The sequence below is a fragment of the Callorhinus ursinus genome, unplaced genomic scaffold, assembly GCF_003265705.2.
Source record: "Callorhinus ursinus isolate GAN/ISIS: 27379988/994484 unplaced genomic scaffold, GSC_fseal_2.0 scaffold9, whole genome shotgun sequence".
In the NCBI taxonomy this organism is placed as follows: domain Eukaryota; kingdom Metazoa; phylum Chordata; class Mammalia; order Carnivora; family Otariidae; genus Callorhinus; species Callorhinus ursinus.
In genome coordinates this window covers 11,083,582-11,102,191 of record NW_027397071.1, presented here as the reverse complement: position 1 = coordinate 11,102,191, position 18,610 = coordinate 11,083,582, and the positions used below count along the sequence as shown (strand labels likewise).

General features: G+C 38.1%; 1 protein-coding gene across 3 annotated transcripts in view; it reads right to left on the bottom strand.

Moving 5' to 3' along the window:
* VAV3 (vav guanine nucleotide exchange factor 3) overlaps positions 1-18,610 on the bottom strand; it is a 364,407-nt gene that overhangs the window by 278,679 nt on the left and 67,118 nt on the right. For all 3 annotated transcript variants that reach the window (XM_073896219.1, XM_073896217.1, XM_073896218.1), the window contains exon 2: positions 1,121-1,237. In XM_073896219.1, the coding sequence (XP_073752320.1) occupies positions 1,121-1,237 (117 nt within the window). The remainder of the gene's footprint in view (positions 1-1,120; positions 1,238-18,610) is intronic.

The following is an 18,610-nucleotide window of genomic DNA, read 5'->3' as shown; positions in this document are numbered from 1 at the left end:
TTATTCCCATTGTCAAGCATACCAATCCACTGCTTGGGTTTCACTTTATAACTAAAATATTACATCTTAGAAATCAAATGAAGTGTCACTCTCAAACAGCCTTTTGATGAGATACTAACACCTGAATTACAAGAGTAAGGGTAAACTTCTGAGTATCATTTAGTTTTTTTTTTTTTCCTAATTCTTATGGGCTTATTTTCATAATGCAATTATGTCAGCGGGGGCTAAAATAAGGTCACCTTAATTACCTCTTTTATGACTTCTCACATGCAAAAAGTTTGTTTATGCCCAGTCACTTCAAAATAAATGACCACACTTTTAAAAGAATAATTTCTGTCACCTATTACACACAAGTGTTTGGTCTACATACAAGTAATAACAGCAAATAGAACAATTTACATGTGGCAAATATCATTGAAGTCCAACAAGCTAACATGTGTCTGCTGGAATCCAAGCAATAGGAATTACTTAACAATCTCAAACATTTTGGATTCATGTCTTCCTGGTCACCTACCCAAGTATCAAAATAGAGGGGAAGCAGAACATTCTCAATTTCCAAAAATTAGGTGCTTTTCAGATATAGAAAAGACTGGAAGGGAAAAAATACTGGTCCTACTATTTGTAGGATGGAAAACCGTAGTCCTACCCTCTGAGGTAGCCAATAGGAAAAGCTACTTCTGGGTAAAAAGACTCTCCTTGTACTGCTTTAAATAAAAAAATAATTCTAGTCCTGGGGTACAGGGGTAGCTCAGTCGGTTAAGGGTCTGACTCTTGGTTTTGGCTCAGGTCATGATCTCATGGGTGGTGAGATCAAGCCCTGCGTTGGGCTCTGTGCTCAGTGGGAAGTCTGTTTGAAGATTCTCTCCCTCTGCCTCTCCTCTCACTCGCTCATGCTTGCTCGCTCTCTCTCAAATAAATAAATCTTTAAAAATAATAATTCTAGTCCCATTTGGACAATGTTGTTATTTGCTTTTTTGCTAAGTCATCTACATGTGAAATTTAATTACATAATGCAGATACTTAGACCACTTAAGTCACATGTCCTTCAACAAGAAACAATAAATATTTGATAAAATATTCCCCAGTAAAAGAAAATACACAGAAAATGAAATGCGATTACCTTTCCAAAGTCACGAACATCAAACAGGTCAAATGCTTCAAAGAGTTCACTCTTTCTCATTCCAAAGGTCTCGCAACAGGCCGTGAGGAATGTCCTTATGTTCTTCAAACAGAGAAACTGAGGAATAGGAAATAGCTATTAGTATATAGTGAATCATTCTGAATGCTCTATATCCTCTACCCACCCAGAATGCTATTAAAAAAAAAAATGGAGGGGAAAAAAAAAATCAATCAACTTTTGAGGTTGCTTTTCAATTAATCCAGCAGTATTCACTGAGTACCCGCTTAGGCACAGGTGTTACATCTATGAAGATACACAAAATTTCTGCCCTCGTGAAGTGTCATGAAAACTTGTGAAACCTACATTTTAATAAGAACAGACAGACAAGAAAAAACTCAGCAACAAAAACGAAAAAGTAAATATTTTATTTTCATGTTGTGGTAAGTGCAATGGAAAAAAAACAAAGAGAGCCAGGAAGAGGGATCAGGAGCAGTGGTGGGCAGGGTGCTTAAATGGATAGTTAGAGAAGGTGTAAGTGGGAAAAGAGCAGGTAAGCAGAGACCTGAAGGGGGTGAAGGAACAAGCCATGTGAAGTACAGGAAACAGCATTCCAACTTAAAGTAGCATCCCATGGCAAAGCCCTGAGACAGAAGTATCTGAGGTGTAAGGAAGGGGCCAATGTGGCTGGAGCAGAGTGAGTGACAGTGAGAAAGGTAGGAGGTGAGCTAGAAAGGTAATGGGGTCAGATGACGAAAGACCTTGTTGGACCAGCTTTTACTCTGACCAAGACAGAAGTCATTTGAGGCTTTGGGGCAGAGGAGGGATATGATCTGATGTTTTACTGGGGTCTTTCCAGCTGCTATTTTTAATATAGATGGAAAGGGGGTGGAGCAAAGATAAAGACTGGGAAAGCAGATAGGAGGGTAAGAGACAACCCTGGGAAGACCAGGTATTATATTTCGACCACGTTAAATTTGAGATGCCCATTACTCATCCAATGGAATGGGGGCAGCAGGCAACTAGATGACTTTTATAAAGTCTGCAGTCCAGGGTACAGGTGTGTACTCCAGACATAAATTTGGGAGTCTTTAGAGTATACAGAACATTTTTAACCATGATGTTGCCTGAGAGGACTTCAGCAGAAAACAGAGGAAAGGACCTGGGACTGAGTAATCTTAGATCAGGAAAAGAGCCCACCAAGAGGCTGAGAACAAGTGACTGGTGAGGAAGGGGGAATAATCAGGAGAACAGGTTTTCCCTGAAGTAAAGAAAGTTTCTAGAAAGAAGGAATGATAAACTCTGCTAGCTGCTCAGGACAGGCAGATAAGATTTGACCAAGCACTGTCCATGGAGTCTGGCACTGTGAAGGTCATGGGTACACCTTGATAAAAGCAGGTTTCATGTGGAGCAGAGTGCTTGGAGCAGGTCTAAGAGACAATGGGAAGAGAGGAAGTGAAGAGAGAATATATAATATAGACTCTTAAGGAGTTTGCTGCAAAGGGGAACAGAGGATTGAGGAGGTAATCAGAGAGACAAGTCAAAGAAGGCCTTTTTAAAAAACAATGGAAGCTGTTACAACATGTTTTTATTTTGATGAGAATAATTCAGTAGAGAGGAGAAAGTTGGTCGTGCAAAAGAGAAGGTGAGTCACCCGAATGAGGTCCTTGAGTAGGCAAAGGGGTGGAGAGTGGGGGCTCTGCTGCTCATGTGGAGAAATCTAACTTGGAGAGAGAATGCTCAGTTCATTAATACTAACAGGAGGAACAAGAGGGAAGGCAGATCCATTGACAATTTTTTAAAAACAAAATTTACTTTCAGTATCCAAAAGACTCAGATCCACCTAAGCAAAACACACACATACCCTGAAAGTGAATTACTTCTTTTTGGAAATATGAGCTGCAGTGGCAGTTCCCAATAAGTGAGAAACCCATCAGCTAAATTGAGCATTCTTTTTTTTTTTTTTTAGCACTGTCAATGTTTTGTTGTTTTGTTTTTCATATATATATTTTTTTAAATTAGAGCATGTTTTACTTCCTTGGTATTTGAGACATTCAGATTTTTTACAGGCTTAACTCAGATGCAGTTTGATCCTTTACAGGAATCCTTCTCAGAGGCTTAAATATTTCAGGAGGGGTTAAAATCACAGGGGAAGCATCATAAACCCTTTGAAGCACAAAGGCAGAAGCCAATCAGCACATGGAGTTACCACTTGCACTTTAAAAAATTCATAAGAGACCTTTACAACACAGAAATCACTCTACATGTAGCTCTTCCACATAGGATTGCTTATTTACAGATTAAAAGCCTTGCATTCTGCCAAGATAGACAATAATTACTCTCTTGGGGATTATGCAACGGCTCTCTTGCAATATTTTTTACATAATTAAGTGCCCAACTCATAGCTCACCAAGGAGAAGCATAATTGCACATGCCACCCTCTGAAGATTTCTCACCAAACCCAGATTTCACCCTGTATAGGAAAAACTACAGTAGACTTCCACTCAAGTGCTTCCTTAACTCAGAAAAGTATTATTTCTAAAAGTTAAAAAAAAATGGAGTCATTACTGCATAAATATTTAAAAGCAGGTCTTCCCCTTACTTCTGGAACCAACCTTAACCTTATTTGACTCTTAACTAGTTCAATTCTATTAAATTCCACAAATATTTACTGGATTTGGAAAAGGTCACTGGGATGCTCTCATTTTTTGAGGCAATCCTCGGATTTGGTCTTCCCTGTAGGTATTTCTTCAGTCAACAGTTTTTGAATACCTACAACATTCCAGACACTGAAAATGCTAAAAATGAGTAACACAAGGTTCTGCCTCAAGCTTGTCTGTTAATCTTATTCGGAGATTTTTCACACTTATCTGAAGTTTAGCTAATTACACCAGGATCACATTTCACTTGATGTTCATGGGTGCTCAGCTCTGTGCATGCACAGGAACAAAGTTGAGGGATGGAGGAAGTCGGCCCCAATACCATTGCAGAAGCACTGGACAAAGCTGGGACTGACAGCCTGCCTGCCACTCCGGAGACACAGGTTTTGTTTTCATCGTGCTGAGCTTGTTCTTTTTCCAGTTTATTTTTAAAAATTTCAAACCAAAAGTTGAAAAGATAGTACAGTGAACACTCCACCTATTCAACAACTGGAACATACTGCCATATATACGTGCTTTTATTTTTTTAAAGACTTATTTTAAAGAGAGAGAGAGAGAGCGCGCACACACAGGGGGAGAGAGTCTTAAGCAGACTCTGCGATGAGCAAAGAGCCCGACTCCAGCTGGATCTCAAGACCGTGAGATCATGACCTGAGCTGAAATCAAGAGTTAGACGCTTCACTGAGTATACCACCCAGGTGCCCCTATATATGTGGTTTTATACGCCAACTCTTTATTTATAAAATGTATTTTGCTGAAGTATTTGGAAGCAAGTAACAGATATCACAACACTTCACTCCTAAATAGCTCAATATGCATCTCCTAGGAATGAAGATATTTTCCTACATACAATACCATTATCACACCTAAGAAAATTAATAATTCTGTTATCTAATATCTATTCCATATTCAAATTTCCTCAGTTGCCTACCCTATGTCTCCTTATGCTATGTCCTCCCCAGTCTAGGATCCAATTAAATTCTACCCATTGCATTTGGTTGCTTTATTTTTGCAGTATCTTTTAATTGAGAAATTCCACTACCTTTTATTTTTAAAACACTGACTTTTTGAAGAGTACAGACAAGTTGTCTTATAGAAGGTCCCACATTTTGCATTTGTCTTACTATTTTCATGGTATCATTAAACCTGTTCCTCCATCACCTGTATTTACAGTGAACCAAAAGCTAAGTCTAAATGCAAATTAAACAGTTCTGGCAAAAACACTTCAGACTATGAAATTCATATTTCATAACATCTAATGATACAAAATGTTAAGTTAATCCATTATTATTGATGCTAGCTTGATCGCTTGGTTAGGATGTTTACTGCCACATCTATTGTAAAGGTACATATGCCCCTTTATATTAGTAAAATTCCTAGGGGTGATAATTTGGTACCATGTCATATTTCTCAATAATTTTTTACCATGACTTACCATCCACTAATAACCCTTGCTTTGATTATTCCACTTGGGACTACAAAATAGTGATTTTTCTGATTCTATCATTCCTTCCATAATTATTAGCCGGTATTCTTACAAAAAGAACTTTCACTGCCCTCCCTCCCACCCTTTTTACTTGTGTAATAATCAACATCATTTTTTTTTGATGTTCATATTGTCCCAAACTTGGCCATTTTGGGGTCCCTTCAAAGTGGTTCCTTTGTCCTTTTAACGCCATTTTCTTCATTTTCTTATAGCAAGTTGTCCCAAATCCACATCATATGTTCTTTGCTCTAGTTCTGGAATCAGCTATTTATCCAAGCAAGTCCGTTCCCACTTACATGGCAAATGGTATTTAGAAACAAAAGTCTGAGCACCAGCCTGCTCCCAGATTACATGAGCCAATTTTATCAAACACACCAATAACTCCATCCTTTGCTTAAGCAATCTATCACAACAGAAAGAGTTAATGTAAACAAGATTGGCCTAAATGATCTCTAATGTGCCACTCAGATAATTCTACAATTTTCTTTGTGGAATGCTTAATAAGCCAAATCTTATCTTACTCTGCCAAGATGAAGGAAAGTTGAATTTACTGAAGATGACTGATGAACACATGAGCTTGTTTTATGCTTAGAGATGTGATTGGTGTTTTGACATTATTATTTCAGTATAAGTTTTTTCTCCCCAGTTTATAAATTCTTTTAGATTAGTAGCCATGTGATAGTTCTTTGTATCATCTGTGGTAGCATAAAACATTCTGACTTCAGAGATGGTTTACAACACACAAGGACAAATATATCTCATTATTTCATAACCAAACCTCGTGTTTGATCAAAAACTATACAACTTTGCTAAAGCATTTAATTTATATGAGATAACTTTAGGACTTTTTAGAATTTAGGATTCAAATTTTAAGAATCAGAATTTTAAATAGCTTCAGGATTTTTTAAGTATTAAATGTATCCACACAAGACAGTTACCAAAATTAAAGATATACAAAAGTCTAAACAGCAGTTTCTCATCTAACAAATATTACTGAGGTGCAGATCATATGCTAGGCATCATAAAACTTCATAAAACATACCTCCAATTGGGTACTCCTTTAATTTATTAAACACATGTTAGTGGAATGAAACTGCCAAGAACTAGGTATTTTTAGAAAGCCAGTATGACCCAAACTGCCCTTAGAACAGTTATCCTGGTCAGGCAGAGCATCCAGACCAGTGAATGCACAATTACATAATGTGTGGTAACTGCCAGAAAGAAAGCACTCAAGGTTCTTTGGGAGTCCTGGAATATCAGAGACAGCTTTCTGGAATAAGTGACAGATGAGATGAGAGCTGAAGTGCAGGTGAGAGTCAACCAAAAAAACAGGAAGAGTGGCTGACATTCAGGGACAAGAAAGGAAGGTGCCAGACTTGGGGTACAAGGAAGTACCAGGGAAACTGCATAGCATGTGTATGATGAGCACAAGATGAGGCATGGACTGCTGGGGGCACTGGAAGTGGTACCAAATGGACACAACCTTCTGGAGGGCAGCAGTGACAGTGGGGCTGGAAGGGGGAGCTGGAAAGGGAAGCCAGGGTTTACAAGGCATGCCAAAGGGATGTGTGCTTTCTCCTAGAAGCCATGGTAAGGTTCAAGGGTTTTAAATAGGAAGGTAGAACACTCAGCTCGCATTTTATGAGTATTATTATACTAATTTTTGAATGTTTACTATGTACCAAGCTCCGTGCTAATGTTTATGTCCTTTAACCCTCATGACAACTCAAATCAGGAAAGTTTTCATTTTCTCTTTCATGCATACTTTTATTCAAGGTTATATAACTGCATTTGCCAAAGTAATAGAGTCATGATTCAAATCCAGACACTCTTGCTACCGAGCCCACATCCTTAACTACTGTGTTGTACTAGCTCCCTTTTGCAGTGTGCAGATTAAACGTTTTCTTTTCTCTTTATTAGGGAGATGATATGGGTTAGGTGGGCAAAACGGGACAGTTAGGATGCTGCCATAGTAATTTAACAAAAAGATTATGGTGATCTGAATCATGGAACACTACATCAAGAACTAATGATGTACTGTATGGTGACTAACATAATAAAAATAAAATTTAAAAAAATAAAAAACACTATGAGACAAAAAACAACAAAAAAGATTAGGGTGATTTGGACTAGGATAGTAGGAACTGAAAAAACTCTATGAAGTAATATGGAAAGGAAATACCCAGTAACTGATTGAATATGCGTGGGGTGGGTAGGGAGAGAGAGAAAAGAGAAGAATTAGGAATTATATCCATAGCTCTGTTGTGGGCTCTGCACCTACAGTAAAGGCACTCACTGGAAATGGTAGCTCAGCAGCTGGGGGACAGGGTGTGTGAAAAGGAGCCACAGATGGGAGACAGTTAGCTCTTGTCTTCATGTCTGGAAAGACCCAGTAATGAGAGAGTCTAGGCAGCATCTTGGCAATATCCAGTAATGAGTGACATATTCTAACAGCAAAGGCACCAGTCTTCAGCCACCACACTCACCCTCTCCGCCCCTTCAGAAACACATGAGCAGCCTGCTTATTTATTGCAAGTGGAAAAATTAAAATGGTAGAGAAGCACTCAGTAGATGCAGATAACCTTCAAAGAAATTTTTAACACCATCAAGGTCTAAGACACCCCCAAATTATCCAGAGCTCTCCAGATTAGATACCGTTTCATCACCAGATAGTTATCACAAGAGACAAGGCTTTTCAAGGCGCAGCCTCCTACACAACCACTTCAATGCTAGCAATAGTGATGTTCCAGAAAGGAAACGTTTAAAGGTCAGACTGTGAAAGTTCCCTATAGAGCTCCTAGACAATCTTTCTTTTCCCTCTACTCCTTTTACAAGGTGTACAGTTGCCTCTTCCTCTATGTGCGTAAGAGCTATTTTGACTTTCTCAATGATATGGGCACAAGCGGGATCATTTCCCTTTTTTATTTGAGAAAACTAAGCATCGACTTCTCTAAAATTGTGAGCAAAAAATGGACCAGTTGTGTTAACTGATGCTACGGAACAGGAAAAAACCTCCACAGTTTATTGTGAAATGAACTACTTCAATCCCATCCGAGAAATGGTATCTCGTGGGAAGGTTGATGATTTCTAATATAGCTTCACAGCCACGTATACTTGCTGACTTACTGCAGTTTTCACAAGGACCACCAACAGTCAAGCTGCGTGACGAAGACAAGTTCTCAGGGTCTCATTTTTTTTAAGATTTTATTTATTTGGGGGGGCAGAGGGAAAGGGAGAAGCAGACTCCCCACTGTGTGCGGAGCCAACTCAGAGCTCAATCCCAGGACCCTGAGATCAAGACATGAGCTGAAGGCAGATGCTTAACCATCTGAGCCACACAGGTGCCCCTTGGGGTCTCATTTCTTGATGGAACGCTCATTATCCCATTTGAAGGAGAGACTGAATTTGAGAGTTTAACATAATTTGAATTATGAGTGGCTGTTAATGAGCTGATCGACAGTTTTGAAAGGCATGGAAGAGATCATGATGAAGCCTATTTACAAACTTTAAGGTACAAGAGTTTTCTTTTGTTAGCCGAGCCTCAGCTTAGACTTGGTCAAGTTCTGCTTAGTACCCCTGTCATCCTAACTCTATCCTCTATCCCTTTCCAAAGGAATCAATCATCCTTTGCAGAACTAGAAGGCAGGAAGGCATGGAAGAAAAATATCAATAAATCAAGTTTCTCTTTTACTGGGGTTTTCTATTTCTGTCCCTTTGGCCATATCTTCTCTCTCTCTCTACATTTGCCTTTTTAAAATTAAGAGCTAAATCCTACATCTTTTGGAAAGAAAACAAAAGGGAAAGAAAAAGTATAATTTTTATTTGTATAGGGACTCTGTCCTTTTCCCTTGTAACTCAGCAGATCCCAACAGAAGGGGCACTATCCACTGCTCTGTAAAGAAATCCTATCTGTAGATGCCTTCTGAATAATTATAAAATAATTATGCTGCACTTAGCATCCATTCAAGACTGCACAGTACCTTCAAATAATTTTCTTATTGATCCCATTTATTATAAATAAATGAAGACCCTAAAAAACATGCAGGGAAGAAGTCCAGAAAGGGAGGGGAGTTGTTTTCCTAGCTCCAATTTTGTGCTCCTCTATTTTCAATAAACTAAAAGCCATGCTGATGGCTGTCCAAGTTGCAAAGGATTTTTTAAAGGATAAAAAAAATTTAATCATAAATACAGTCATTTAATAACATTTAAAGTTGCAGGGTTTTTTTTTTCTTTCATTTTCTTCAATGATTAAACCTTTTATGGGTCATATGTAAATTTATGAAAGTGATCAAGCTCTAAAATGTAGGCCTAATTGTAAGAACACATGCATCCCATATACTCAAGTAGCACTCTGGCTCACACCTGTGATAATAACCATCTTGACTGTTCTCCCAACTATGGCCACATGAAATAAACATTTGCAAGTAGAGACTATATTTATTTCACCTATGTATCCATACAGTTTTTATAACAGACAAGTGGTTTTAATAAATAATAAACAATTGATGATGCAGTTTATGTGTTTAAAAAAATAAATAGCAACCACTCCTTGGTAGCCAGGGAACTCAAGGGGAGATTTTACATTAAATTATCATATCCTCTTACTTATATCTTAGTGTATCAATAGGTAGTCTTTATTAAATTACCCCCAAGAACTTTAGAATTTGGTGATCTTAATAATTATAAGTAAAATAAAGATTTTAAATTATTAAGCATTTATGTTCTTAAGCATCATTTCTAGTCTGGGTTGCCAGCCTCTGGTGTATATTCAGTGGGAGCCTGCTAACAGATTTTCAGGATTCCTGGCCAGCTGTCACCATCATACACACAAGCCCTTTGGTGCTTTCATCAGCCCTTGTCCTCAAAAGAGGGAGCACTGTACCCCTCTCCCTTGGCAACAACTTAGACCCTTAGTTACAAAGGTTATCTATCAACCCCAGCATTAGCCCTTGGACACAGAAAAGGTTAACAAACAGCATTCAATTCTCCTTATGTGTTTCTAGTCTTTGCACTGAAAAACTGAAAGCCTGGGAAGTGCAGAGGTCAAAATTAGCCTGAAACATCTATTTTACTAAGGTCATTAACCTGCTAAAGAAAGCACTGTATGTCAGTGCCTTTAATGAGAAAAATTAACACTCAACCATACTGTTATGTGGAATACAGCTAGCCCAAAGCACACTAAAAATGGCCCAGTCTGCATTCTAGAGAAGACTTGCTTGCAGGGTTCCCTATTACAGGTATGCAATCAATCAATCAATCAATCAAGGCATTTCTTTTTGCACAGACCATTAAGAGATAGTAGAATGCAGTAGCTAGAAGTCAGGCTTTTGATGGCGGGCGACAATAGTAACAATGTAGCTACAGTAGCAGTGATAGTCATAATCACAGTAGAACAGACATAGTCATAGTAACAGTTTAGAAGTGGCAGTGAGAGTAACAATCAGAATAGCATGGGAGTCGTGGTAGTAACAGTTTGCAACAGCAGCAGTGCTAGTAATCCGGGCGGAATGGGAGTAGAGGTGGAAGGCAGAGTGGCGGCGAAAGTGGTTATCCGCTGCTCAGGCATCGTCCCAGATGAAAACCAGTCTCCTGTGCCCTTATTCTAGGTGAGAAATGGACTGTCCTTCCAAGGAAGAGCATCCTTGTAACAGCACACTGGCCAAGAAAGCCACTCCTCGTGAAGCAGGAATTAGAATCCTGTGACCCTGTTACCACAGAAGGAGGGGAGCTGTGGTGATTCTTCATTAGAGACAACATTCAAAATGAGGAAAAAGCTTATGGACACAAATCTGGGTTGCTTTTAGAGAGGAGCTCTACAAATCCATGAATCCAGATAATGAGAATGAAACTTAGTGTTAGATCTCTAAAAGGAAAAGAGCTGTATACAAAAAAAAAAAAAAAAAAAAAAGAGGTCTGACTGCAGGCAACCCTGCCTCATGTACTTCCCTCCCCTACAAATAGCCACCTGAGAAAGCAGCCACAGGGGTCTTCACATGTCCCTGAGGAGTCGCCACCTTCTCCATCCTTTGCTGCTTAGCTCTCTATGTCCACCTCACTCCGTGGTACAGCCAGAGCAGGATTTGAGTAGTAGGAGACCCAGAAGGGTAGAGAACAGAGGCAAAAGCCTGAGTCCCTCCCTCCTCATTTAATCTGCCCTTGATGCTATGGGGTAGTTACTATTATAATTCCCATTTACAGATGAAGCAACTGAGGCAGAGACGTGAGATACGTGGCCTTAAGTCACATGGCTGGTAAGTGGTGGAGCAAGATTTCAAACCTTGCCTCCAAAGTCCAAAGTCCACACCGTTTACCAGTATCACATTCTATCTCCTTCTGGGCAGATACTGCCCCAAGCAAGGGAGTTGGGGGCCAAGGTCCTGCCCTCCAGGGGATGAGAGGAGAGATACAAAGGAGCAGAGAGCATTTTGATTCCAGTGTAGTAAGTAGAGAGGCAAGCATGTTTAGTGGGAGCCGGAAGGAAGAACACCCATCCGATGAAGGGGGGTAGGTTAAGATTCACTCCTCCACGGAAGTGGCTGAAATGAGTGTCCAAAAATGAACAAAAGGTCATGATAAATGGCATCTGGTGAGAAGCAAAGGCCTAGCTTTTGGGAGGAAATGCAGTTCATGTGGCCTCCACAGCCAGTGCAGGGAAGGGAGCATAAGAGATGAATGGCTGGAAAGCTAGGCAGGGGCCGGATCCCAAATAGAACTCAGGATTCACTTCCCAGAGAGGACAAGGCAATGCATCATAATAATGCTTGGACTCTACAAACAATAGCAAGTGATAAACGTGTATGCCCCACATATGACACTAAGCACTTTCCATGAAGTATCTCAGTTACTACGTACAACCACCCTATGAGGAAGACACTAGTATTATACTCTACCCATAAGGAATGGAGACACAGTAAATAACCCAAGGTCAATGGTAGAGCCAAATCCACCCCCTGCCAGCAGTGCCCCCTGCCAAGCTATGCTGCATCCTTGAGCATGGCGGGTAGGCAATGGCGGGCTCTACAGCAGCAGTAGGACCAGACTTCAGGCACCTGCCAGCTTAAGCAAACTTGGGGTCTGTCCCAAGGAAAGCAACTAAAAATGAAGAGTAACACATTTCCTCAAGTAATTTCAACTTCAGAAAGAAGATGCATTAAAAAAAAAAGAAAAAAAAAGATGCATTTTGGAGGAAAAAAACTCTTCTTAAAACAACAAAATGTTTCAATTTCCATTCAGATTAGAATACTTAGCTCTAGACCATACAATCTACCTTCCCTGCTTTCTTCCCTCACCTACCAAAGACAACATTCCTTACTTTATCTCCTAATGCCTTCCAGTAGGCTTCTTCTACACATAATTACATACATTCTATAAAACTTTGAACAAATTTGAAATGACTGAATAACTTTGGAACAAAATTATTCTCCTATATATCAAACATTGTTCTTTTGTGCCAAAATACATTCTATTTTCTCCCCACATTTCTAACCTAATTGTTATTCTATCTGTACCCACACTCCTCCCAATTTAGTATCACCCCAAATTGTATGCAAATATACTTCTCACTTTTGATTTTACTACCTGAGGGACTTCTTCATGATTTATGCTCCAAGTTTTAGCTCTGCCCACTATTTCACAAATTTTATAAAAATAAGCTGTAGTTTTTCCAAATTAAATATGAGTACACTGGGTCTGCACTAAAAACAGTTAATACAAGATCTGAACCAAAGATCAGATTTATATCTGATCCATATATGTATCATACAGATTATCCATATATTTATATATACATGTGCATACACAAACTTTTTTGTTAATACCGCTACTTCTATATATTTCCTTCTGAAAATATTAACCAAGTAGAATACTTAACCAAGTAGAAATACATCCTAATTGAGCACAGAAAATGCTCGTTTTTTTTTACCCCCACCCTTTTCTTAGCCTTCCAATAAACTCTGCCATCTTTATAACCAGGAGATCTGTACTGTTTAGAAAACCTGCTAACCAGGGGCACCTGGGTGGCTCAGTTGGTTAAGTGTCCAATTCTTGATTTTGGCTCAGCTCATGGATCTCAAGGTCATGAGATTGAGCTCCACATCAGGTTCCGCACTGCGTGGGGAGCCTGCTTATGAATCTCTCCCTCTGCCCACTGCTTGTGTTCTCCCAGCCTAAAATAAATAATAATAATAAAATCTGTTTAAAATATATATACATAAAAAAAAACCTGCTAACCAATCAATACTTCTCACAACATTGTCACCACACCTGTCTCAAACTCAATATATTAAGTTTCTAGTGGCGATAGAAAAATCTAAAAAGTAAATGGATGTATTTACCCAACTTCTGTTAACCCCAGAGTTAGATCCCTTGAATCCTCCCTTTCAAGTTTTCCAGTAAACTTATTTCCAATGAATTAAATGTCTCATCCTTTTAAAAATTTTTGTGTGGTGTTGACACACAATGCTACATTTGCTTCATGTGTACAACACAGTGATTCAACTTCTCTATTTGTTATGCTGTGTTCACAAGTGTAGCTACCATCTGTCACCAAACAACACTACAATATTCATTGATTGTATTCCCTATGCTCTACCTTGTAATCCTGTAACTTACTCGTTTCATAACTGGAAGCCTGTATCTCCCAATCCCCTCCACCCATTTAGTCCATCCCTCCCCTCTGGAAATCATCAGTTTGTTCTCTGTATTTATAAGTCTTGATTCTGCTTTTTATTTTAGTTTTTAGATTCTACATGAGTGAAATCATATAGTATTTGTCTTTCTCAGCCTGATTTACTTGACTTAGCATTACACCCTCTAGATCCATGTTGTTGCAAATGACAAAATTTCATTTTTTATGGCTGAATATTCCATTATACGTATATATGTGTATATGTGTGTGTGTGTATATATATATATATGTATGTATACCAATCATCTTACCATTCAACTATTAATGGACAGTTTACTTCCATATCTTGGCTATTGTAAATAACACTGAAATAAACATAGGGGTCCATATATCTTTTCAATTTAATGTTTCCCTTTTCTTCAAATAAATAACAAGTAGTGAAATTATTGGATATGATATTTTTATTTTTAATGTTTTGAGAAACCTCCATACTGTTTTCCACAGTGGCTGCACCAATTTACATTCCCAACAATGCACAAGAGTTCTTTTTTCTTCCATATCCTCACCAACATTTGTTTGTCTTTTCTTTTAAATATTTTGTCAGAGAGAGACAGCACGCACAAGCAGGGGGAGTGGCAGGTAGAGGAAGAAGCAGGCTCCCCACTGAGTCAGAAGCCCAACATGGGAGTCAGTCAATCCCAGGACCCAGGGATCATGACCTGAGCTGAAGTCTTAACTGACTGAGCCAACCAGGCATCCCTGTTTCTTGTCTTTTTGATACTAGCCATTCTGACTGGTGTGAGGTGACATCTCATTGTGGTTTTGATTTGAATTTCCCTGATGATTAGTAATGTTGAGCATCTTTTTCACGTGTTTGTTGGCCATCTGTAGGTCTTCTTTGGAAAAACGTCTGGTCCTCTGCTCATTTTTTTTTAATTTGAAAGGAACTTTTTTTTTTTTAAGATTTTATTTATTCATCTGAGACGCAGAGATACAGAGAGAGAGCGAGCACGCATGAGCCGGGAGAGAGGCAGAGGGAGAGGGAGAAGCAGGCTCCTCGCTGAGCCAGGAGCCCAATGTGGGGCTTGATCCCAGGACTCTGGGATCATGACCTGAGCCGAAGGCAGACGCTTAACCATCTGAGCCACCCAGGTGCCCCGCTCTGCTCATTTTTTAATTGGATTATTTGTGGGGTTTTGATGTAGGGTTGTATAAGTTCTTTATATATTTTGGATATAACTCCTTATTGGATATATCATTTGCTAATATCCTTTCCCATTCAGTAGGTTGATGGTTTTCTTTGCTGTGCAGAAGCTTTTTATTTTGATGTAATCCCAGTAGTTTAATTTTGCTTGTTTCTCTTGCCTTAGGAGACATAGGTAGAAAAATGCTGCTACAGCTAATGTCAGACTTACTGCCTATGTTCTCTTCTAGGATTTTTATGGGTTTAGGTCTCCAATTTAGGTCTTTAATCCATTTTGAACTTATTTTTGTAGATGGTGTAAGAAAATGGTACAGATACACTCTTTTGCATGTAGGTATCCAGTTTCCCCAGCACCATTTGTTGAAGAGACTGTCTTTTCCCCAATGTACATTCTTGCCTTCTTTGTCATAGATTAATTGACCACATTAGCATCGGTTTATTTCTGGGTTTATTCTATTCCACTGATCTATGTGTCTATTTTTGTGCCAGTACCATACTGTTTGATTACTAGAGCTCTGTAGCCTATCTTGAAATCAGGAATTATAATACTTCCAAGCTTTGTTTTTCTCAGGATTACTTTAGATATTAGGGGTCTTTATGATTCCATACAAATCTTAGTATTATTTGTTCTAGTTCTGTGAAAAATGCTGTTGGTACTTTGGTAGTAATAAAGAAATATAAGATAGGCAATCCCTACATCTAATACCTTTATTCCTGCAGTCTCCAAATGTGTACCCATCTCAGCCATTTTTCCAAAGACTGAATATACTTTTAGGTCATACAATTTCTTTAACAGACTGTACTAGATCATTCTAGAATTCTCCGTATTAGATCATTCTAAAACTATCTTATTGCTAGATACATAATTACAGGCTATTTCTTCAGCAGTAGTTATCCATTGCCACTGTAGTCCTATAAGGTAGATGTGGAGGTTTTTGTGAGGGGTTTTAATTTTATCTAATACTGATTCAATACTATGTTATATGATTTTTAAACTAATTCACAAATGCAGTTACTCTGTCTAGAATGGCACTTCTGTAGGAAGACCACTGTCCTGATTTATCATGGATGCTCTTCAAGCCCTTTGTCCTACTGCAATTATTGGTAGTGTCCCTTTCATTAAAAAAAAAGTTCTTGTGTAATAGATTATTCCTTTCTTTTTCCTGTCTTTAGAATATTCCTTATCCTTCAGAACACCAATTCAAATTACACTTCTCTATTAAGCTTTCCTTAACAACTCCAGATAAGGCTGGTCATTCCTTCTCAGACATTATATCATTTTAATCATGTCATTATAAAAATGCACCAAATTTTATAGCAATAGAATTTTTTATTTTTATATGTCCTGAATATAGCCTAACACAAGGCAAGTGCTACATGTATAAGTATATATACACAAACACGTATACATGTCCACATACATACACACATACTATACATACTGGATACACAGGGGAATAACCAGGAACAACCAACCTGGATACAAGTCCTGACTCTGCCATCAAGAATTGTGTGGCTCTAAGGAAGTACAGGAGTGAAGAATGGATTCAGGGGTCACATATGCTTACGCTTAAATCACCCACCCACTGGCTAAGTAAACTTAGGAAGTTTACTTGACTTCTAAGCCCCAAACTATAAAATGTAGATAATTCTATCTTCTTCGATAGGATAGTACTCAGTCTAGTGAAATTATGCATGTGAAGCATAATTTTAGTACAAAGTCTTCACTAAATGTGGCTTACTGCTATTTATTGGCAAGTGAATACCGATGAAATAAAATATATTCCTGATTTTATATGATTAATGTGTCATAATGGAATGCCATTGTTGCTGGAATTGTCATCATTAGGCAATCATTTAACCCATGTGAGTCATGGTTTCTCCATTTTAGAATGGGAATAATCATATTTCCCTAACAGGTCTGTTGTATTAGGTGAGATCATCTATGAGAAATTCAAGTTCCATTATTCATTTCATTCACTAAGCACTGGCTGAGTGCCTAGTGAGTGCTAGGCACCTTGTTAAACAGGATGATTCCAAAGATACAAGATGGGTAACAAGGATAGATGCCAAAGATACAGGACAAGACGGACAAACCCTTTTTCTCAGAAGTTCAAGGATCAGGATGTAACCTTAAGCACTTGTAGACAGGCAATGATCATCACTAGTCTCTTCAGTTGCCTGTAAACTTTCTCTGATTTCTCTCATTCTTTCCAACTTTTATCTATCTGAATTTAGACTATTTAAAGTGTTACATACCTTATATAGGAAAAAAAAGTCAAAATTAACTTATGAAATCAAAAGGGGATAAACTACTATATATCTATAAAGACTAATAAATCCACCAATATGCATTCATTAAAAATTATAGGAATTCTATATTATTTTGTAAGTAAATATTTCTCCCTGAATTTCTACAAATCAAGTATTAGGCTTGCTAAGGTTATATTCCATACTCTCAAGTCCAAAGAAGACAATGATAGCCTCTTCTTAGCCTAGATTTTCCCCCATTCCTGTACCCACTAAAGAATAAATTCTTTTATCCAGCTTCACTCAGATATGTTGATACATAACATTGTGTAACTTTAAGATGTATAATAATTTGATGCACCGTTACAAAATTATTACCATCATAGCATTAGCTAACACTTCCATTACATCACATAATTTCAGTTCGTTTTTTGTCCTATACCCATTTTAAATGCCAGCATTAGTATTTCAATATTAGCTTTGTCTCTTTCCCAGATACCTACCTGTATAGGGTTTAGGATCAGCTAAGTGCTATCTGGCCTCTACACCTTGGCTAATATAAAGATCTAGATGATTCCAGATGGAAACAACTGAAATAGCTCAACCAAAACCAGGAAGTACAACAAAAAAAATGTATTTACAGTGAAAAATTTAGTCAAAGTTACGAAAGCTCAAGTGTCATTCTACAAAGAAGATACTCAGATGAGTCAGAGGTCTAGAGAGTCACTTATTCTATCACTAAACATTTTCATTTTAACACCATAATTTCATTTGGGGACTTATTTTGTGATCAAGCTTCTAGAAAAATATTTTAAATGATTTTCTGTTAATACTTTGCTAGACCAAATGTTAAATATTTCCTTTTTAAAGTCTGACTTTTATAGGTCTAGGATATTCCCAGAACTACTCATTTCCAACTTTATAATAAAAAAAATCACAGGGTAAAAGAGAGTTTGCTTATAAGTAATCTACTTTTGCAGAATCCATGTGTTCTTTTGAGCAAAGTTACCTGGAACCTATTTTTAAAAGTTCATGCACCAAATATGACATTGTTCTTACTCATCACATCCAACTTTTTTCTAAGTAAGCCGCTACCATCACTAATATCCCCACAAGATCACAATATAACTTTTTTTATTTTATTATGTTATATTAATCACCATACATCATTAGTTTTTGATGTAGTGTTCCATGATTCATTGTTTGTGTATAACACCCAGTGCTCCATTCAGTATGTGCCCTCTTTAATACCCATCACCAGGCTAAC